Raw genomic sequence first — 22,889 nt, forward strand, 5'->3', positions numbered from 1 at the left:
AGACAATTTACTTAACGATCAATAGCGTCAAACGGCAGGCAGGCTGGCAAGCTGGCAGGCAGCGAGCCGACAACAGACGTCGGGAAATTTATTAGCTCCCGCAGCTTCAGCCTTAGCTTCGGATCTTGGCCATGTGTTGGCCTTTTGGCAACACACACAAACTATATCCGCGTGAGAGCCGCTCTTCGTGCCCGGTTTTCTATCCTTGAGCCTCGGCTAATGCGACTGGCATTTTTCTTGGCTGTGTGGCTCTGTGGCTCTGTGCGCCTTCTGTTACCATAAAACATTTATTTAAAATGGAGCAGCGCAGCAGCGTTTTATTTTCTCCACCGCCAGGCCATGTTTGGGCCAACAGATGAACGCTGTTCATATTTTAATTACGCGGCTTTATCACGTCATTGCAGGGTGGCTTTTTCTGCTCCAGTTGCGGAGCACATTTTGAAGGCCCAGCGGATAGCAAGCGATAAATCTCCGATTTATAGGACCGATACGGAAGTCCACTTGTGGGGCATTCAAATTTGTCTAGACCCAGTTCTACGCCCAATTCATATTCATATGGCTTGATCAAGTCTAGGTTAAGGTATGCGCATATTTGTGGCAGATTTTATGACCCTCTAATTGGCTAATGAGGAAATTTAACAACCCAAAACTGCTAAGGCACTTGACCCATAAAGCATTTTATTATTTTTCATTTTGGCCAAAAATAAAATTCGTTTGTGCGCTGCAAACATTTTGATTATTGACCGGTGATTTGGGGTAATTAACATCCGACCCCTGGCCACAATTGTGCGTCTATTTTTGGCTGCAATCAGCAGAAACGTTAAGGTGGAAACCCCCTGTTAACCCTACGTGTATAAGCCCCCTAATTCGGCTTAATCTTGCCCGGAGAGCTACCCCGTTGATTGACGATAATGTTGTCTAAATGCACATTTAACAAAGAGAGAAATAGTGTGCCTAGTTATAACTATTTACCTGTCAATGGCCCAAAGTGTGAGAACAGAATTGGCTTTCCATAATGATAATGCCATAACGCACATTTCGGGCTCGTAACGAATGAGCAATAAATTTCTAAATTTTCGCCAATAAACAAACGTAATGATCATGTTGAAGATGCTGATCGGTTCGGGACGGCTCTCAGTTGGACACCCACTCTGCCCCGGCTGATTATGTTCGTCTGGCCGATGTCTGTATAGGATGGGATATAGGAATGGGTTTTGGTGTTTGCTGTTTGGTGTTTGGTGTTTTGGGTCTTGGGGTTTTTGAGGCTTTGGCTCTTTGGAAGGAAATCGCCGATCGACGATCGACGATCTTTGCCGATCGGTGGTCGGCGAAATGTTGTTTATGTGCTGCTGATTATGAGCGGGCGTCGCTGATGGTCGCCGGGGTCTTTGTTTCTGTGTTTTTGATGTTTCAACAACGTCGAACTCCGGGGTCAGCGCGGCAACGACGCATCGTAAATCATTCATAGAGGGAGCAGTTGGCCATGCCGGGCTGCAGGCTTCCCCTCTGTGAAATTTGTTGCTGTGCCTGCTCACAACAAATTGATTTTAGTCACGATACTGTCAATTAGCTGGCCATGGGTCAGCCAGCTAGGTGTTGAAGCCTCCTGACCCCGCTCTCGGCCAGCTGGACGCCAAAGAAAAGCCTAAGAAAAAAGGAGATCCTCCTCCGTCGTTTAGGCGCGATTAAGGCCCCAAAGTTATTGTTATAGTTGCCCGCCAGGGCCGACTGCTACTTTATTAAATCAAACTCCGCACATGATTATTATCACGTGAGCCGGAATGGCGGGGTCCCTGGTTTATGGCCACAATTTGGCGGCCTTTCGCCTGGCCGCGATCTAATTGAGTGATTTCCGGAATGCCAAATGGGAAAATAAGGAAAGCCTAATTAACTTTTTACCCTGCGCTATGTTTATTTGGTTAGTGGCAACCACGCTGGGGGCGAATCGCTGGCATAGCTGGGCGATAATTAAAGACTCCACAGTCGCAGTTGCAGTTGCAGTTGCAGTCGTAGTCGTAGTCGCAGTCGCAAAATCCGATCTCCTTTTCGGGGCAGGCGTACCTGTTAGGAGATACTTTGAACCTGTTGTACAGTTAGAGTTACAATTTGCAACGGCCCAAGCGAGACGGAGTCGTTGTGTATCGATGGCGATGCACTTGAAAATCGTGATTTCACCTTTTGTACCAAACTACCAAAAGAGCCAGCCAGAGTAAGCCAGTCAGCCAACAGCAACAGCAACAGCAACAGCCACACAAAGGCTTCTAAATGGCAAAGTAAACTGATTTACAATCAAAGGCAACGAAGCGCGCAAAGAGCTGCAATGAAGTTTGGGCTTGAGCCGGGCTTAGTTCCGTTCGATTCGCTGGCCAAGAGTCCTAAGAGTACCAGTCGCAGTCCCGTTGCCATCAGCAGCGCAGAATCAATTGAAGTAATTACGAAATGAAGGCACGAACTAATAAACTTGGTCGTCCCCAGTCGGCAGCCTTAACAAGCTCAAATGCTGGGCCTGGTCCGATCCTCAACCCCCCACCCCTACCAGCTTTAACCACCTCCTGGAATCGAAAAGGAGCCAAAGCCATAGTAAACTTTAGTAGACGACGCCACCGCGCCCAAAAACTCGCAGTCAAACTCTCAATTTACAGTTAGTTTAAATTAATTAAACGAAATGCACTTAATTAGAAGACAATTCCGATTCCGATTCCGGGCAATGGCAACTGCTCTCATCGACCGTTGGCCGCGGCAAGTGCATGACTTCTGCTGCCTAACCCCGAAAATCGAAAATCGAAATCAGGCCAAAACCGAAATCTTGCCAACGGAGCTGGAGTTGGAGTTAAAGTCGGAGTTGGAGTTGAAGTCTCTCAGCCAACGGACAGCTACAAATTTGCGAGGGCCCCGCGTTTGGACAGGCGCAATCGATCGCACGTCAGAAACTGGGGCCAGGCATCCGCAGAAATATGGCTTTTCATTTAAGCCGGGTCAAGACGCCCCAAACGCTGACCTCTCCCCAAATGAAAACGAAAACTGAATCAAAAGTAACCAGAAAACAAAAGAAAAACCATCAAATTCATGTAGGACAGGCGCGGCACAACGAAGTTTCTTTTACCCTTTACTGCATTAAAACAATTATTTTGGGAGTTTTATATTATGCTATTATTTAAATGGCTTAATTTAGCAGGCGAAAAATAATCGATATCATTTAAAAGATTTGTCCATTATTTTGAGTGCCACGTTATTTCTTGTGAAATTATCCAAGCTATCAACATTTTATTAAGCCCTGTCAATTAAGACTGTTTTTATTTTAGGAAAGTCAAAACTTAGATTGTAAATCAAACAGAAAATATCAAAAAGAGGTTAAGGGATAAAATATCCCTTTAAGAATACACCAAACCAATAGGATTTGGTAATATAAATACAAATTACTTAGTTATAAAATAAACTATAATTTTAATTATTACCTTTTCCATTTGTTATCAATTTGGAAAATAAATTATATTTAATAATTATTACATAAAATCTTGTAATTCCATACCATAAATTCCTGTATGCAAACACTATCTTAATATTCTGATGCTTCTTTATAGAGCATAAAATGGATTGGAAGGGCATCTCATGGGAGGGCATCGGGCATTGGGAGCGACAGAGGTCCAGATTTGGTGGCGGGGCTGGCATCAGTCAATTTGCTTGCCCGATTTCTGTTTCTATTATTACCCTTTGTGGCCGTTGTTGTCGGAGTTTGGCGATGAGTCGCCCTAATCGAGGCGCACAGATCAAAAACGAATAAGAAAACGTGGCCGGAGATGCGCCACACCCGCATCGCCGGCGAAACTGCGGATCGGACAAATGGAAATTAAATCTATTGTCTATGCATTGGGTCAAGTGCTGGCCGAGACGTTGGCAGAGATGCCGGCTTTTATGGACGGGGCGCGTGCTTAAAATTTAACCGATTTCACACCGATTTTTATGGGGGGTCTTAGTCGTAAAAAGTTTGCCAAAACTGAATATTAAGAAATGGAATTTTACCCGAAACGATGGCCAGCGCAGATCGGGTTTCATTTTCTTGCTAGCGGAGTTCTTAACTTAACTAACTTTTAAGCTGATGATCAATCTCCGATATTGGCCCATCGTCAAACACTTTTGCCCCAGCTTTGCCCTTAATTTAATCAGTAATTGAGCCGAACTCAACCCCAAAATACGATTATAATTTGCTCGATCTAATGCCGGATCGAGGTGGTAATCAAGTCGGAAAGCCGCAGCAAAATCCCCCAGCGAAATGAGACTCTTGCCCTTGCCAACGCCCACCGAAATGGGTGAAAGCCGCTCGAAAACGTGCACCGATTTTGACACTGGGTAATAGTGGACCCTCGGATTTGGATTTGGCTGCAGTCAGTCAGTTTTTTATTTTTTTCATTTGGTGCTCTATGCTCTGGAAACGGCGCCCCGAAAATCGTTTTCAATTAAAGTCGCAACCGAATGGGCCGAAACGTGCTGGCGATCAAATTAAATGCGCCAAAAATTTTTTGATTATTTGTACAGTTGTTGAGTTAGAAGGAAAGTCGCGCTTAGTAATCAACCCCATCATCACCTTTTGTGGCTTTGACTCTGTCTGCCAGCGCGGCAATAAGTAGGTTGTGTTGACCGGTGGCCATTGGCCAGTAAAGGAAAATCCTCCATGGCCAGCGGTCAATCTGACCCACAGAGTGCCGCACATCCAGTCCCCAAGTGTTGACTGCATTTGGCTGCGGGACTTGAAGTTGCATGCCACACGAGATGAAAGCCCGCCGAGCGAGTGCCAAAGTAATTAGTCTGATGGCGAATAATTTGGGCAGGCTTGCGGTTCCGCATTCGGCCGTTTATTAGGCCTATGATAGACCACTGAAAACATTCGGCCGAAAAATGCCAAGCGGCGATTGGAAAATGCACTCCAAACTGCCCCATCATGCTGCCGCCGCGCCATCAAAGCAACTGGCGGGGTACGCGTAATAAAAAATAAGCCGAAAATAAATCTAACAAAATACGATGCTATGTCGACGCCATCAATCAGTTGGCAAGGCCAAAGGCGTTTTACAGTTTCAACAAATGAAATCGTCTATAAATAGGCGAAGAGTCAAGTGAATGAGCCACAAAATGAGTGAGAGAATCAAGATGAAGTGGCAAGCTATACAAGAGAAGCTTGGATACCCTTTCGACGTACTCGTTTATTGGGGCATTTATTATTCATCTTTATTGAAAATCGAAAAGTCGATATACCCGAGAGTATGTATTTCTGGGACCCCCTGGCAGAGTGTTTTCCTCGCTGTCCGTACTTGTCGGAATTGTTATTTACAATTACATTTTTTGTCGGCATTTCGGCCTGGGCCGGGCCTTGATTGCCACACCAGGCCGAGATGGATGGACGCTGCACCACTACTCAATCTGATCCCATCCCAGCCCATATTCCATCCCAGAGCTTCGAAGCCGAAGTAATTAAAAGCAAAGCACAGAGCAAGCACGAGCCGGGGACTGCAAAACTTTAATTGAACACCTCGAAATGATGCGCACGTAACGCAGCTTAACGACTCCAATGAGGCCGTAAAAACAATGCCAATACCCCGCCTCGGTTGTCCGCATCCGATCCCCATGTCCTCGCCAGCGATGTTGGCCAAATGAGGGCAGATGCTGGCCAAGAAAGACGGCCGAGATGCTGCATGCAACGCCGCCTTAACACGCCCCACATCAAGTGGCCCGAAGTTTGCACAAGAAATTAAACGGGGAGTGGGGCCGAAATCAAGTCTCTCCCATGTCCGTGTATCAGTTGTGCATCTACTTGCCCTTAAGTAAAGTAAAGTATCTTGTTGCAACTTCATTTCGTTGCAAGGCCCCCAAATATTTTCGCTTCGTTTTCGTCTTTTTCTTCTTTTTCCTTTAACTACCCTGGCAAAGGGAATGGACACCTTCTTCGGTTCATTTAAATCTTGTAAATAACAATTCAAGTTTGGGCTTAAATATATTATGGATTTTTCTTTTAAAATGTTCTTTCTTGTATATGTTGTACTTTGATTTTTGCATTGTTTAAACATTAAACTTAGCAGACTTGTCGTATTGGTTTATATTTATTTTTCATGATGAAGTTTTAAAATAAATTGCCAAATTGTAAAAATAAGGAATAATTTTTGTTTTAAGATTAAGCAAGTTAAATACAAATTTTAAATTTTTAATATTTTGGTTAATCTGTTCTGCTGTTTTTAAAATTTAAATATGGACTTTCCACTTATTTTAATATAGGGAGTTTAAAGTATATACAGATCTCGACGTGCCAAACAGCGACTGAATGTATTTCTCCCCCTTCAAGTTGCATTGGCGACCACAGCAGTAACAACAAGAGCGGTCGCAATAACATGCATGTTGCATATTTTGGCTTGGCCTTGTTGTTGCTGCAGTTGTTAATGCCGGGGATCCTGCTGCCCAACGCCCTGCACCCCTTCGCCTCCTCATTCTCCTTGTGGGATCGCTGCTCGACTGAAATTATTTTCTCTCCCTCGTGCATGTTTCGTTTTTGGGTTTGTTTTGTTTTCGGGTTTTTTGGTTTTTGGTTTTGGGTGTTTTTATGTTCTTATAATGCGACTTATCAGATTTTTCGAAGCTGACAATGGCCGAAAAGTGGCCAGAGCCGGGCTCGGAGTCCCAGCCTCAGTCCCAGCTGAATCTCCATCTCCGTTTCCAGCCGATGGCAATGGCCGTGAAGGTGAGTGACAGGGGGAGGCTTTTGCGGTTTTAATGCGTGCGCTGCTGCTGTCGCTTGTTGTATTAAATTTTCTTTTCATTTTTTAAGGGCCCCTCTCCGGCCACGCGACTGGATATTTAATACGGTTTTCTTTTGTGTTTTGCCTTTTCGTTCGATTTTGTTTCGCGATGATTTTCAATAAAATTAAATTGAAAATAAAAATAAAATAAAGTTTTATGTTATTATTATTTTGACGCTGCTGCCTCTGCGAAGTTGAGGCCCTCGGAGAAAGATTATGGAACCCCGATAAGCGGACAAAAATGCATTCATGTTGGGATTCCGATCTTAATGGCCCACGTGGTGGAACATGCGTATTCGGATGGGAATTTATTTTATGTCTTTATTGGCATTAGCATACGATATTTTATTTCATTGTTCGGGTAATGCATTTTATTTTCTTGACCTGTGGGTTTTTTAATCGTATATCTAAGAGGGTTTTTTAAATATTTTCTAAGCATAAGATTCTTAGACAGTTGTTCTTCTTAACTTATATAATAAACAAATGCTGGTTTTCATTTCGTTTTCTACATAATTTCGTTCCGAACAAACTATTTCATTAAAAATTACCCATTTATATATACCATTTATACCATTTTTTGGTTAATAATTTTGGAGATATTCATGACAATAAAATTTGGCAAACTAAGTCCTATTTCCATAAAAAACTCATCTTTCCACCAATAATTCCCGTATCTCCCAGTTGCGCCCCCTTTTTTATTATAGATCGCGCGATCTTCCGCAAACCCGTTGGCTTCTTTTAGTTGTTTTAGTGTTTTGCGCTTGTCAAATATTTGCAAATCGCTTTGACATCTGGTTCGACAACTTGTTATCGTCTGCGGGCTGCCCGAGTCGACTTGTCCCGACTTAGCCCGGCTCACACATATTTCGTTTTTAATAAATTGTACCACAATTTGATATGGCCACGCCCCACCCCCACGGTCCCCCGGCTGCCAACCAATTCCGAGTCCAGATTCGCTGGGTCCCACTCTGCTGGCTATTGCAGCTGTCAGGCAGAAAATGGCATAAAGTCTTTGATTAGGCGTGGAAAAATATTGTCCGAAAGCATTTTAATCGTTTTGATTAAAAGCCACCACGCCTAATTAGTTGCAAACTGTCCGCCGTCGATCTGTTCCAGTGTGTGTATGTGTGTTTTTTATGGAACCGGTTCGTCCGTGCAGATGGAAAACCTTTTCGTCAATTGTTGGCCAGCCAATTTAGCAAATAATTCATAGGAACACAAATCGCGATAGGCCCTGCCATTGTGGCTGCGATTGCGGCTGCAATTGTGACTTGCGGACTGCCACAAATTGTTGGCCAATTGTTGTCTCGGCCGAAAACAAATACGAGCTGCAAATGTTTTTCGTTTTTGTTTCCCCTCGACGCGACACGCCCATTGTTTGTAAATATCTTTTCGTTGTGCATTTTGTTCTAATTAATTTTTTCTTCATCTGTTTGGTTTGGGTTTTGGCTTTGTTATGGTTTTTGTTATGCCAGCGCACACTCAACACATTTGGCGATAAGCATCGATCGGCCAAATGGTTGAGTTTAACCAGCGAGCAGGCGATCGAACGACATTGGCAAATATGGACGATTAGCAACAGGGCCGGGAGTCGAGCGTGTTATTTGAAAAAACCTGGCCGGCACACGTGCTCCATCTCCATGGGAAACGGAGGTGGGAGGGTGGCTAGATCGGGATCGGTTCAATCAAGGGGGGACTTTTCATCAACTTGTGCGGCGACCCTCGCACCTGGCCGCAGCATAATGTGCACAAAAACGTGCCACTACACCCATGACTTGCCATGCAGCAGCAGCCGTAGCAGCCACGGCAACAACAAATGCATTTTAATTGAAATTGTTGATTGAACTCAAGTTCGTTGCCTAAGTCTTTCGTTTGGGCTGACTCCCCGCCTGCCCACCTGTTGTTTTACAGCGTGACACCCGACTGTTGTAGTAATTAATAATAGCGGACAACAACAACAAATTATGTATTTAATAACTGTAAATTTGTAGTTGTAAAAATTTACGATTTAATTGCCGAACGCTTTTGAATTTATTACGAGTGCTAAGTTGGAATTAGTCTGCGCCAGCAATTCACGCTTTATGTTCGGTGTGTGTGGCCCAGTTTGTGATTGGCTTATTGGCTTTTGACCTTAGCCAAGCGTAGAAACAACGAACGACGACCACCTAGCTGGCTCTGAACTAGACCTTGTCATCTGCGTCCAAGAGCTTGGCTCACCGACTTTGACATTGACGTTTCGCCAATGCCCAAGCAATTGAGCCAAGCCATGATCAACGATGCTGCCGGCTAACTGCACTTGGCCAAAGCCAAAAAAACAACGAAAAATAAAAACAAGAAAGGAAAGCTAACTTCGGGCGGAGCCGAAGTTGATATACCCTTGCAGAATACTCTGTAAATTATATTCTCCAAAATTATTCATATGATGCATTCTTAATACTCATAAAAAATCCCAACTTCCTAACTTTAAAAACACCAAAGTTATGGCATTTCCAATCGTTCAGTTATATGGCAGCTATAGGATATAGTGGCCGATCCTTATGAAATTTGGTAGGTCGGATTGAATGGCCAAAAATAAAACCCATAGAAAATCCTTCCTAACTTAACAAACACCAAAGTTATGGCATTTCGATTAATCAGTTATATGGCGGCTATAGGATATAGTCGGCCGATCCTTATGAAATTTGGTAGGTCGATTGATTGGCCAAATATAAGACCCATAGAAAATTCCAACTTCCTAACTTTACAAACACCAAAGTTATGGCATTTCCGATCAATCAGTTATATGGCAGCTATAGGATATAGTTGGCCGATCCCGGCCGTTCTGACTTATATACTGCGTGCAAAGGAAAGAAGGGTGTGTGCAAAGTTTCAATTCGATATCTTTAAAACTGATAGACTAGTTCGCGTAGAAACAGACAGACGGACAGACAGACGGACAGACGGACATGGCTATATCAACTCAGGAGGTGATCCTGATCAAGAATATATATACTTTATAGGGTCGGAGATGCCTCCTTCACTGCGTTGCACACTTTTGACCAAAATTATAATACCCTCTGCAAGGGTATAAAAAAGCAAATCTGCCATGCCGCTTAGCATTTAGCCGATCGTGGTCTTCATCGCTGCTGCTTTTTGTTTAGCTACAATTACTTATTTAATCATAATTTCGTTCGCGTTTCAACAATCATCAATCATCAAAGCCGGCAGAGCTGTGCGACTGGGCCAACTGTCAGCCTGACAGATTGCCAGCCAGCTTGGCCCACAGATCCCGGGCTGGATCTGGAATGCAGCTATGCGGTCTGCCCCAGCTGTTTAGTGCAAAAAGTGGCATCAGCCGCAGAACGCCACAATTATCTAGTCAGCAGTCAGTCAGTCAGTCAGTCAATCGGGCTCGTTGAACTTGCCGTTTGCCGTTGCTTCCATTGCCGTGGCTCTTGCAGCGATCGCGCAAATCAATCGATCACGTTTTGAGAGCAGCACTTGCCGCAATCAACTGGCTGGTACCCTGTAAGCCTATGTCCAGGCTATACTGCGATACCAAGATACCAAAATACCCTTTCCCCCCAAGTCCAAGAAGGAAAAACTGAAGCGCAACTGAATGAACTTTCCAAACGGGCAGCAGCAGCAGCAACAGCAGCATCAGCACTCGCGAATCGCCGAGGCTGAAGTTGCAGCGGCAGATGGATTGATTGATTGCCTGAAACAGTTAGCAGACATTGTCTGGCTGGCTTATTGCTATTTATGATCTTGATCTATGGATCGAGGGCAAAAGCACATGCGGCGCTGTCGAGCAGCCAGTGCACATGTTGATAATCAGCACGGCGGCTGATAATGATGCTGTGGCTGTGGCTCAAACTCTAGCTGGGAGCTGGCCTTGATTGGTGGTGAGTACTGTGCTGTGGCAAGCCCATCCCCCGGCACTTACCGCCTCGTTTCTGATTGAAAACATTTTCCCCCAAATTGTTGCACAAAAAACCTTTAAGGGTATACCAAGCTAGTTGCGGGTTAAAGAGCTGTTGGTGTTAAGTGCACGAAAATCGATTCGATTCGATTCGTTGCGAGCCCGTTCCGATGATGTTGTTGGCGTTAAACGGCCAGAGCGCCAAATTGCCTATTTATGGCCGTTCGGCTTCGGCAGGAAATCATACATTTGCATGTGCCGAATGGAAAGTATCTATTAGACTGCACTCAAAAGCGATATATGTATGGCATAAAACTGTAACTCTGTGGGGACATTAAAACCCATTGCATCACAAATAAAAAATTGTGAATTGTAGCAAATGGCAAGGGTGTGCAAAAAGACTTAAATCGGCATAAACTGGTTAACACATTTTGCCAGTTTTTACAGCGTTTTAATTACGCTTACGCCCAAAAACAGACGGCGAACTCAAAAAGAATTCTGCCTTGATTTTTTCTGAGTATGTCGGCAATCAATGAAAAGTCAATAAAAATCGCCAGACGAGTGCACACAAGCCACAAGAGTTATCATTACGGTCGAGTATTACATTTTGGGGCAACATTAGGCCAGAAAAGCAACATGTTTTTTTTTACGAGATCGTCTGAGATGAGGTTGCACCTAGTTTTTGGCTTGCTGCATGCTAATTAGGAGCGTGTTGCCAGGCGGCAACCGCAATTTGGCAGCAGTTAGCTCTTTGCTAGCTTACATGCCGAATGCGTGTCTACCTGCCTCAAAGAAGATCGAATCGGCTATCCAATTTCTAGCTAATGGCGGCATTCACTTCTACTTTCTAGGCTGTAAGGTTCCGTTTCGGGCCGTTAAATGTTCAATGCCTGGCCAACACTTGCAATCCAATTGGCAATAATCCTCATTGCTCTTTATGGCCCCAAACAATGCGCTAATGATTTATTTAAGGCACATTAACATTGGTATCGATATCGGGGAATTCGGCGTTCAGCACTCGGCGGAAAAGCCTTCCAAGATTGCCCACTGGCCGGGTGGGCGTCATCGCTGGGATTTTGGGGCCGCACCCCTTCTTCATCTGCTTCTTCTTCTGCGTGGCATTGGCAGTGACCCAGCACCACTGAGCCACCAATAAAGCACCACTGCACCACTGCGTACTTCCCGTATCGCTGGCTGCGTATCTGCGCCCCGGGTGCAAAACGAAATCGACATTTAATGCGCTACCACACAATTGCGAGCGGTGGGGTGGGGGGTGCTATGGCTTTGCAGTAGGGAAGTGGGGAAGTGGGGGAGGGAGCGGCCAGAGCGTTTCCGTTTGAGTTGCGGTTACCATGATATCGCATATTTCAATCAATTTGCTTATTATTGTCGTTGCTCTCGGGGCATTCCCGTTAGTATAATAGACCATAAAGGTGCGCTCGAGATCGACACACAAAACACAAGACGGTAAAAATAAAGACAAGGAAATAGCAACAACAATTTCACCACAAAATATATAAGCCAAGTCGGATCTTTGCTTTCTGTTTATACCCTTGAAGAAGGTATTTCAAAGTTGTACAATTGAATGATGTGCCTATTTTCGTGTTCCATATTTGGGTTAATATCCGGTCTATTTTCAATTTACCAATTGTTTTTTTCTGGTAAAAGACCTTTGGTATTGTAAATTACTTTGGAAGTTAATAAACTCTTTATCGTATTTGTATCTTTATTTGTATAAGTAAAGGCGTATTTTTGAATGGCAATTAACTTTCTTTAGTCATTATATTAAAAAGATTTCCTTAATCTGAATGCGGAAATGTAACATTTGTAAAGGATTTTAACAAACATCCCAATCGAACTGCATCAAAATTACAAACACAGTTACCCTAGAAACTGAATGAACCCTAGAAGGGTGCTCGATGTGTCGGTGACCTTGGCATCTCTCCTATTTTACCAAATTTCGTTTTAGTATTTCTTTTGGGCTGTGTCTAAAGCGTGAGATGCGACCACATGCAAATTTGCCCGGCACGATGTCCCTGACAGACACTTGTCAACGAATTTCTTTTTGTTTCGCTGCTGCCATTTTGTTCTCGACAAAACTATGCAAATATATGTCAGGGAGATGGAGATGACGACGATGGCGATGACGATGCCATGCCAAAGGCGATGTCAACTGAGCGACAACAACAAATGAAGATCAGCGCGGGCTTATTTATTTTATTTTTATGTACACTTGCGAATACATCGGGGTTCCTGTGTGCCCGCCCCTGCAAGTGCAACTGCAATTGCCGCGGCATTAGGCATTCAGCCAAGCACTCTTGGCTCGAATCGCAAACACTTGGCCAGGAAAACTGCAACTCCGACTGCGACTTGGCTTTTCTTGGCTTGGCAAACACATTTTTCGCGCCCCAAAAGTGTTGGAGGCGTTTTGTTGTCCACTTAGAGACATGTGGCCGTCCGTCTGCCGCTGGATGCTGCAGTTGCAAAGAAGCAAAATAAAAAAAGCAGGAAAAAAACCTGGCTTGCTGCAGCAGCCACTAAGCGTCTTGGGCACACGTCAGACTGTCGCTTCCGTCGGCCTCTCTCCCTGACTTCTTTTGTTGCCTTTTGGCGCCTTGTGGTGGTCGTTGTTGATTGTGGCATTTTGATTGATTTCTTTTGACTTTTGGCAGCCGCAAATATTTGGTAATCCTGCCAGCAAACAAGCCGCTTCATCAGCAATTTTAATGCATATTTTAGCACCTCGGCATCGGCATTTTCTTGGCATTTTAATGCCAGCTACTTTCTAAGCGGACAAACAGAATTTGTTGACATCCATACTACTAAGCTGTATCTTTTTTTTTGTCTGCTATCCATTGACCATAAACTTGATTTCTGCACACATTCGGCGACAATTTGTCAGAAATTCTGGCACTTTTTCAATCCGTATTCAGCGGCCCGAGTATTAAGGTCAACGTCAGTGCTTAATTGAACACCTGGACAGTCGAAACCACCGCGGCGATGGTGGGTCAGCAGGTCTGCCAAGTGAGTCATAAGACGGACCCAAGGTAAAGGCGGAATGATTTTCATTTCTACTGGAGCATTTCAAAATAAATCGAGTTTAAACGAAAATCAAAGACATGCAAGAATAAAACTTAAGTTACTCTGCAAAAATAAATAATGAATATATAATTCAAAAATACAACTTTAAACTTAAGAGAGGAATACGAAAGTTAAATTAAATTATTTCAACATCACATCCGGAAAATATAAGCACATCACGAAGACGAGGACCCCAATATTAACTGTTCAGTTAAAATTAAAAAATAACAAAATCTAGCCTACTCAATGCCTACTTCGACCAAATAGTTTTTTAAAAGAGCTTGGAAGCCTCTATTTAATTTGTGGTTACCCTCATTTGTAATTGAGATGTGCAATATTGCAACATATCATTGACAGCAACTAAGCAAAAATGCATCTTCAGCTGTCAAAATTACCAAAAGCCGCTTGTTGTTGCCAATGTTGCAGGTGTTAGTTTGGCTTCTTTGGGTAAATAGTGCAAAATCGTGAAATCAAATTTGTTCACGTTGTTGGCAGTCGATGTCTATTATTCGCTTTATGTTAATCAAAACAGGCCAGAAACTCAGACAGCCAGATTTTGCGTTGTCCTACGAAAATAGAAGAAACAGACATCTAACACTCGTTCCCCCTGCTACACTTAAAAAAACTATGCCAGATAAGAATTAGAACTTAACGCGCAGTGAAAGGTTTTAAAGATTTTTGCTGTTTCTTTTTTTAATGTTGTTTGCCAAAATATGACACTAAAAAATTGACCATTTTTTCCCGGGGTCTTGATCAAACACCTGCTAGTTGTTTGCTCTCTTTGATGTTGTTAATTTTTAAGTGCTTGACGCCTTTTTTAACGGAGGTCATAAATAATTTTACTGTTTTAAAAAAACATTTTTTGAATGGTGAATCATTAAAGTAGTGTATTTATTTTCTTTTAAGTGCATACAACCTCTGTGGCAGTAGGCCACAAATTGTTGGTCTGAGACTGCTTCTTTGGTGTTGAGGCTTTACATAATTTGGTGGATCTGTTGTGGTTGGCTCGTTTCTTGGTTCGCACTCGGAGTCTTATTTCGTGGCTCTGGTCGTGTCTTTGCGGTGTCTTCCTGGTGAGCAATTTGCATTTATTTTATTTGCTGGGGAAAATGACAAAAGCCAAGCAAGCACTACAAACTATTGAGAAATACGTTGGTGTAGAACAGAAGCAATTCAATGGTGAATACGAGGGATGAAGTGCCCAGACCCACTGAGAAGATCAGCCAACATAATTGAAGGTCCTTTATCCGCAGGGAGTGTATCACATTTATAAGACTGTAGTCCTTGATGGTCATGCGACCAGCTGTGACCATTTCATAAAAGCTGTAGGACATCCACCTACTTATTAATCCAGCCTGGCTCACCTGCAGTATGTACTCTCGGAGGTGATCCCGGTAGATTGACTCCGGAGCTATTAGCAATCCGATGGGCGACGGCAAATCAAGGCACATGGTGTCCGAGAAGCGGAAAACAGGATGAGCAAAGTGCCGCTGCTGGGCATCGATCACTATCCACTTGATACTGGTAATGGTGTAGGCCCAACTTGTATTAAAGTAGTTCCTATTGTCATATAGTTCATTGGGGTCTTCCGTCAGGTGGAAAGCAGCCGCATACTTTGCTCGAAATTCTCCATTCATAAAATAAAACTCGTTACGCAATCCGAAGATTTTCAAATCCGAGGCCAAGAGGTCGTCAAAACTTTCGATTCGTTTGTGAAGCCGAGGTGATATCAGCAGGGATAGCAGTTGGGCAGAGCTGGCGCAGAGCATCAACAGGGTAAAAATCCTTAATGAAAAGCGCATTAATCGGCTTCGCATCGTAAAACCAAAAAATTGAAGCAGCTTTGGAAATACCAGTAAGCACAACAGACTGGCCAAAAGTAGAAATATCGCTGTTTTAGGGCTCAAAACATGCCTGAATAAGATGTTAACACTCAGAGGTTTCTCCATGGGCAGCATGGTGCACCAGCTAGAGTACAACAGAGGGTAGCTATAGTCGCGTTGCCTTTCCTTGTGCTTGAACCTAATCATGGTCGTGGTCAGGCCAATATCCGAACTGCCGTTCCTTGTAAACTGCAGCATAACTTCCGCTGCAGAAATCTTGGCTCTTTCCCACGACGGATACAAAATCTGGACGCTTGCTCCCATACTGGCAGCGAAATTCTCTATAATATTCCACATATATCCACCCATTCGATATTGACCTTTCCGATCTCGATAATCAAAGGAATTCGGAGGTGATAAGTCGGGCTGTACGCGCAGTTGGTAACCTTTTAGGTCCGCCAGTTTATTGGTATAAATACTTGCAGTAGATATTTCTGAAAAACGGTGCTTGACGAGTTTGAAATATGGAAAAGCCAGGTAACTAAAGATGGCAAAGGGGCGAGTCCATCGCTGGAAAAACAGCACTACATTAAGCATACTGTTTTGCTGGCAAAGCAACAGGATTTGGGAGGCCAAGAAGGCGCTTTCCTTATCCTGCATCTCTATGAGGATTCTAACCGACCTTAATCGAGTCAAACTCGTGGCCAAGAGTCCAATCTGCCGCTCAAAATGGTCCGTTGATAAACAAGCTATCACAAAGAGGTTTCTACCTTGTCGATTATACAATTGTGGATAACTTTCTTCCTTCTTCCAAAACATCTGAGGTTGGTGAGATAGACTAGTCCTCTCTAGTATTTCCCAACTGCAATTGGCTCCAGTGGGGTTAAAGTAAAACACTGTGGTCTCCGAAGGTACCAAAAATTGCAGAATGAGACCATATAGATCGAACAGCTCAGGAGCAGGACTAAGACTACCGTTGGACAACATGGTCAACACTGAATCCGGAAATGACTGAGGTACACCACTCCAGACTGGAAGCGGCTCTCTGGCCGTCAGTGTTTGCTTTGGAAATCAAATGCTTATCGCACTTAATTATCCGGGGACAATTGCAATACGGGAAATGAAGTTTGTCCAGCGATTATCAATGCGACTTCGCTAAGGAACGGTAAGAGTTCAAGGCGAACTCCCAGTTTGTTAAAGTTACGATTACTCGTATCTGGAAATGTCTCTGCAACCATGTAAAATCCATAAATTCCTGACCTTTCAACTTGTGGGCAAGGCAACCGCAACGCAGGCGAAAACAAAACAAAATGCAGCGAAACAAAACAAAAAGCCAGAGAGAAAATACGACAAGCCAAACCCAGAGGGCCAGCTGCAGCTGTAGAATTTTTAAGCCGAAATATTTTTGGCTTTATATGATTACCCTACCAAAAGGGCACTTGAGTTTTATTGTTAGGTGCATCAATAAAAATAATGCCATGCAATATTACAACTAACATGACTTGTGTAAATGGTCATTTACGTAAAATAATTTTATTAGTATTTTAATAGGTACATATGAACATAAATTTTCAAGGATAAGAACAAGTCATTCATTAATATCTATTTATTCATACTTAAAGTGCTCTAGTGATTTAGTCATAAAAGTTATCCGAAAACAAGTATTCCCTGGATCTTTACAAGGATTTAAAATTATTTTCGAGAAGTGCGATAAGGGTCTTGAAACTTCGGTGCTGACTATAACAGCTCCCGACTTGTTTTGGCTGCCATTCAAAGTTCAGGCGGCGACTCTTTGGCCAGCCAAGAGGTTTTATGGTCGATGCTGACTTAAGCCTGATCCTTCTTGGCAGCTGACAACACCCTCGCATCCGTCTTGCGGAGAAAGTTTTGCGGTCTGCGCACGCGTGTTTTCTACTCCGCTGACCTTCGCCGGTACAGATCGTTTAATAATTTGCAGCAAATCGCGAATCGCGAGTCGATTGTTGCCCACGACTGGAAATTGTCTCACATGTCGTGAGGGTCTTGGCCCGCTCGATCAGCCGCTTTTGACTTGAATTTTCCCGCCGATCACGGCCACATAATTCATTTCCCAGGCATCGTGTTTTGGGGAAATTTGTCAACCAAATCGTGGCGCTTCTTGTGTGTCATAAATTGCTCTCGGCGTGCCAATTGTCTCAACCCAGAAACCAAATCTAGCCATCGATTATCTACGGGGCCAGAAAATACTAAAAGTAAACAAACTAACTGGGCCAATTCATTTTTCCAAAAGAGTGAATTCATTTGCCTAACTAGACGTCATTTGAAATTGAGATATGCATGTTGCAACACTTCATTGACAGCTGTGGAAACTAAGCGAAAATGCATCTTCAGCTGTCAAAATTACCAAAAGCCGTTGCCTATGTTGCAGGTGTTGGTTTTGTCTTCTTTGGCTAAATAGTGCAAAATCGTGAAATCAAATTTGTACACGTTGCTGGCAGTCGATGTCTATTATTCGCTTTATGTTAATCAAAACGGGCCAGCAAGTCAGATCTTGCGTTTCCCCACCAAATGCAAGAAACAGACATCTAGCACAGACAACTCCGACACTAGGCCACAATTTGCTGGTGTTTGGTGTTTGCTGCCAAGGCTTTTACATAATTTGGTGGATCTGCTGCGGTTGCCTGATGGCTCGGTGGTTCAGTGGTTCATCTCCCCCTCGATTGGGGTCTCATTTCGTGGTGCCTGTCGTGTCGCTGCGGTGACTTCGTAGGAGGCAATTTGCATTTATTTCATTTGCCCTCGCAGCTCGAAGGTGTAAGACGGTAGGAAACCATTCAACAGCATTGTTAACTACTGTCTCCTTGGACGAAATCGGGGACTCGGGAACCCTTGTCACCGTCACGAAGTAAAACACAAAGTTTTCATTTGTTTTGTTGTCCTGGCTTGTCTCTATTATTTACTGAGTGTTTGGTAGGCGGGGGTTTACCGGAACCGGGTGGTTTTATCGAAAGCCATCGCCGTAATTACCGCGTGGACAGTTAAAAACGCAGCCAATAGTTTACCCAACTGACAGCCAGCTCGCAGACAAATAGAAACAGGCTAATTAGCGCTCCACAACCGTATACGACGAGGACTTGTCTCATATCCTTAACGGTGAGGGTGTGGGCCTGGTAACCTTCCCCAAAGATGGCAAAATGGATCTTACCCGCCTTAACCATATTGGAGAAGCCCCTAGACACCCACAAGTTATGCAATCCAGATTGCCACAGCAGCAGGGTGAATCTATGCAGTGGAGCTCGATGGGACTGAGTTCTCCGAAATGACCAAGGCGAAGGGAACCATTTCGTAGAAGCAGAGGTCCTTGGAATATCGGAACAAAGGCCTCGAGCTGCGCTTCTGCAGCTCGTCGTACAACTTCCATTTCTCGCTGGTTACGGTGTAGCCGAAGGAGGTGTTCAGCGCATTTCTCATCTCAATCAAGTCCTCGGTCCTCGAAGTCAGTCGGAATGCAGCGGAGTACTTGGTCCGCTGTGTAAATTCTATGCTGGTGTATTCCTTTTGGATCGAGATAATACGCAGTGGAGATTCAATCAAAGCTGCCAGGCTATCGATCGGTGGCAAAGATGGAGGGTCAGCAAACAAATGAAGCAGTCTGCCCAAGTAATTGGTGCTAATCAGTGTGGCCAACACCAGCCAGCCAATCCTCTGAAGCCTCTGATGACGTCGCCACCGACCACGCACCATCTGGTAGAAGATCCAAAGGAAAAGCATCAGGGCACAGGTTGGATAGGGCAAAACCCGCGAAAGCAACTCGGACACATGAAGGTGCCTCTCCACCGGCAACATGGTGCACCAACTGGCCAGATTAACCGGATAGGACATCTCGTGGGTGCGATCGTGGTCCCCCATCGACATTGGCTGAATGCTGGCAGCCACATCTACAAGACCGCTTTTAGCCACATCCAACAACTCGATAAAGTTAAGGGTCCTGCTATCCGCATACTTATTGACCACCTCCAGTTGGGCATTTTGCTTCTTGGCATAGGCCTCCATTATGTCCCACACATATCCCAGGATCTGTTTGTTGCCCTGTTCGTCCTGGTACAGAATGGTGTTCGGTTCGGAGTAGTCCGGCACGGTACGAATTCTTCCCCCACGAAGATCCAACATCTTATCCGGGTAGAGATCAGACTCTTGAGTATCCTCTGTGAAAGAGTGATTCACCACTTTGAACTTGGGATAGGCTTCAAATCGGCTCACTATTTGAGAATCCACAAAATCTTCGAAAATAGCATTGGCATTAATCATTTCCTGACTTAGACTGTATTGCAGCACCTGATGTACTAATAATTCGTCCCTGGTCACCATTAATTCAATCAGTACCCTGGCCTGTCTTAGGTATTTTAAACTCCTAGATAGGCTGCCAAGAAAAGCTCTCCACTGGAATCCTGGAAGACAGGCCAATACCAAGAGCCCCTCGCCGAGGAATCCATTTAAGATCACAGTCCTGTTCGAACGCCATATCACTAGAGGAATGCCCCAAGTGGCCGAAGAAAGTGTCTCCTCCAAATGGCATTTTCCTTCCACAGGAGCGTAGAAAAACACGGTGGTAAGTTCTGGAGCGTGACTTAATAACGACACGAGCTTGTTGTGAAGACTGTAGCTGGTTTGCAACATCCTAGAGAACTAACTTCTTCTGAGGAATGGTCATATATAATATAAGGTAGTTTATTTGTTTTATGGCTTAGAAAGTTTCTGTGACGCTATGCTAATTAATTTACACTTGTAGTAAAAATAACCACCACAAAAGTTGATTAGGTAGTCTCCAATATAACATACCCATTAATAAATTTTAGTTATATTTTACTTCGGCCCAGTATTCAAGCTAAGAAAGTCTGTTGTTAAACGGGTAGAAACGTTTGGTATCAAAGCTGTTCCCAAAAAAAAAATATTTTTTCATTCTCATTTAAACATCATACCCGCTTTTCCTATGTTATAGGTAATCCATTATGTTTTTTATTTACTAATACGACACGTTGCCTACAAGTTTTGTAGGCAAACATTTACACAGTGAACAGTGAGCTCAATGACAAAGGCAGCCACTGAAATTAGAAGTGCCGCGCCGTATAACACCATTACGATCCGCCATTCCGACAAAGGAATTGGTTGCGCCTGGCGGGATGAGCTGTTGTCTCCGAAATGGAAACGTCCTATTTTCACCATGAAGTAGTAGGATTGGCGGTACCACAGGCGAATGAGTCCCGCCTCGTGCAAACGTAAATTAAACTCCTTCAGTTGTTGGCGATATAAACAATTGCTTTGATGGATGAGTGAAAAGAGCGACAACTTCTGCACGCAAATGTCCTCCGAGTAGCGAAACAAAGGACGTCGGAAATACTGCTGGGCTTCCTTGTAGAGATTCCACTTCACCGAGGTCACCGTATAACCGTATGAGGTATTGAAACCATTCCTATATTTAGCCAAGTCAAAAAACAAATCGTGGAGAAGAAAGCAGGAGGCATATTTACTCCTCAAATCGATGGGAAACTCCATGAACTCCTGTCTCATTCCTCTAATTCGCAGACCAGATTCCTCTACTTGCTGCATGTTCGTTATATGATTAACCTGCTGGGATCCGATGAAAAAGGCTGAAAATTGGGCTTGGAGAAAACACAGGAGAACCAAGTGGGTTAGAGGTTTTAATAGATGAATGAGGGGACTTCTTAGGCGTGTTCGCTGGGTCATCCATTTGTGCAGAATGTAGAGAAGTAGAAAAAACAACCATATAAAAGGTGACTCCATCCATTTGCTCAGTATCTCCTTGCCGTTCAAAGACCTCTCCGTAGGTAGCATCATGCACCAGTTGCCCACCATTATTGGATAGCTAAGATAATGTTTGTTGATGCGGTGACTAAAGGGCCGCAAGCTGGCCGTTATATCCACCGTTGCATTCCTTACTAAATCGAGAACCTGGACATATCTTAGGCTCTTTCCGAAAACTGGCTCTCCTGCGAGTTCCAGGCTGCTATTCAAATGCCGAGCGAAGTGGAGCATAAGCTGCCACACAGGACCATTTATGATAAAAGAACCATTCGAGTCTTTCTCCACGATGGTGTGTGGCTCCGAATTGTCTGGCAAAGTGCGTATGGGATGTCCTTGGAGATTTTCCAGCTTGTAGGGAAATAGAGTGAGGTATGTGTGATAAATTAATTTCCTAACTTGCAATTTTGGAAACAAATCATAGGCGTAGAAAATCCTGGAGCTGAAAAAGTTGCACGAAAGCAGAATAACATTAGGCATCTTTAGCTCTGCACTTCGTCTAAATATAAGACTCGCCAAATTCTGCTCCTGGATCGAATTTTCCTCCTCACAAAGCTGCAATACCACAGGCATACTCCGTATTTGATCCAGTATTAAGCTCAATGCGTGCAATACCTTCCTGTATTGATTAAGTCTCAGGCAAACCACTGTTAATATATCCATATTCTGTCGGTGTCTTATGTAATGTGGGTAAGTCTGATCGTTCCACAGTAATGTAGTTAAGTTATCAGTTCCCAAAACTTCTTCAAACCAGCAATCACAGGAACTCAAGCGATAGTATAGCAGGGTCTGGAATCGTGTTTCCACCCTCAAATGTGTCCAAAACTGTTGAAAAACCTGAGTTTGGGTCCAATTGGAGGTAGAGACCCTCTGCACTTGTTGCCACATTTCTTACTTTTAAACTTGTGGCACAGTAAAGGGTTGTGCCCTGCTTTTAAGGCTCAGCTACAACTTTTCGCTCCGATTTGTAGGTGTCAGCATTTTTAAGGGCTGACTTGCAGAACCCTTTCTGCCACTCATTTCGAATGTAAAAACAGGAGGGTTTCGAACACAATACAGTACAGCGTATGCAAAGGAGCTCGCGCCAACACTCAAAAGCAAAAGTTGCGACGCACAAAATTGTGACTTGTTTGACCTGTCACCAGAGTGACCCAAATAAACACAAGAGAATGCTGCAGTGGGGTATATTCGACTAGCAGATATCCTAAGCTACATGACAAATGCAATTATTTATTAAACAAAAAAAAAAATATATATATATATATAATATTCATTCTGTGTTGGTGTTGGAATTTTACACTTTTATCAACAATTTTTGTAATAATTATTTATAATTTATTAGTTATTATAAGTAATTATATAACAACAAAAACGCTATTATCAAGTGCCCCTTACCCCTGACATCTATTACAATTTTAAATTAAACAATAATTAAATTAAAAAGTTTCGAAATAATTTTGTAATTTTGAAAATTGTTTTAGCTTTGTTAGATGTTAATAGAATAAA

General features: G+C 43.5%; 3 protein-coding genes across 3 annotated transcripts; all 3 read right to left on the reverse strand.

The window, feature by feature from the left end:
* Window positions 1–14,891: 14,891 nt before the first annotated feature.
* On the reverse strand, window positions 14,892–16,571 carry LOC108051545. Its single transcript, XM_017133676.2, has one exon. The coding sequence runs from the start codon at window positions 16,569–16,571 to the stop codon at window positions 14,892–14,894; it is 1,680 nt and encodes a 559-aa protein (XP_016989165.2).
* Window positions 16,572–18,601: 2,030 nt separating this feature from the next.
* Window positions 18,602–20,240, reverse strand: LOC108051530. The gene is given in 2 exon segments (XM_017133662.2): window positions 18,602–18,868; window positions 18,870–20,240. Coding segments are annotated over 2 exon segments (1,638 nt in total).
* A 363-nt stretch (window positions 20,241–20,603) lies between these two features.
* On the reverse strand, window positions 20,604–22,271 carry LOC108051544. Its single transcript, XM_017133675.2, has one exon. It carries the CDS (start codon window positions 22,269–22,271, stop codon window positions 20,604–20,606), a length of 1,668 nt encoding a protein of 555 aa, XP_016989164.2.
* Between the last annotated feature and the right edge of the window lie 618 nt (window positions 22,272–22,889).

This window comes from Drosophila rhopaloa, unplaced genomic scaffold, assembly GCF_018152115.1.
Source record: "Drosophila rhopaloa isolate 14029-0021.01 unplaced genomic scaffold, ASM1815211v1 contig_178, whole genome shotgun sequence".
NCBI lineage: Eukaryota > Metazoa > Arthropoda > Insecta > Diptera > Drosophilidae > Drosophila > Drosophila rhopaloa.

Bases quoted from the DNA above. Each gene is read 5' to 3' on its own strand.
- LOC108051545 (XM_017133676.2), bottom strand. From the start codon at position 16,571: ATGTTGTCCAACGGTAGTCTTAGTCCTGCTCCTGAGCTGTTCGATCTA.
- LOC108051544 (XM_017133675.2), bottom strand. From the start codon at position 22,271: ATGTGGCAACAAGTGCAGAGGGTCTCTACCTCCAATTGGACCCAAACT.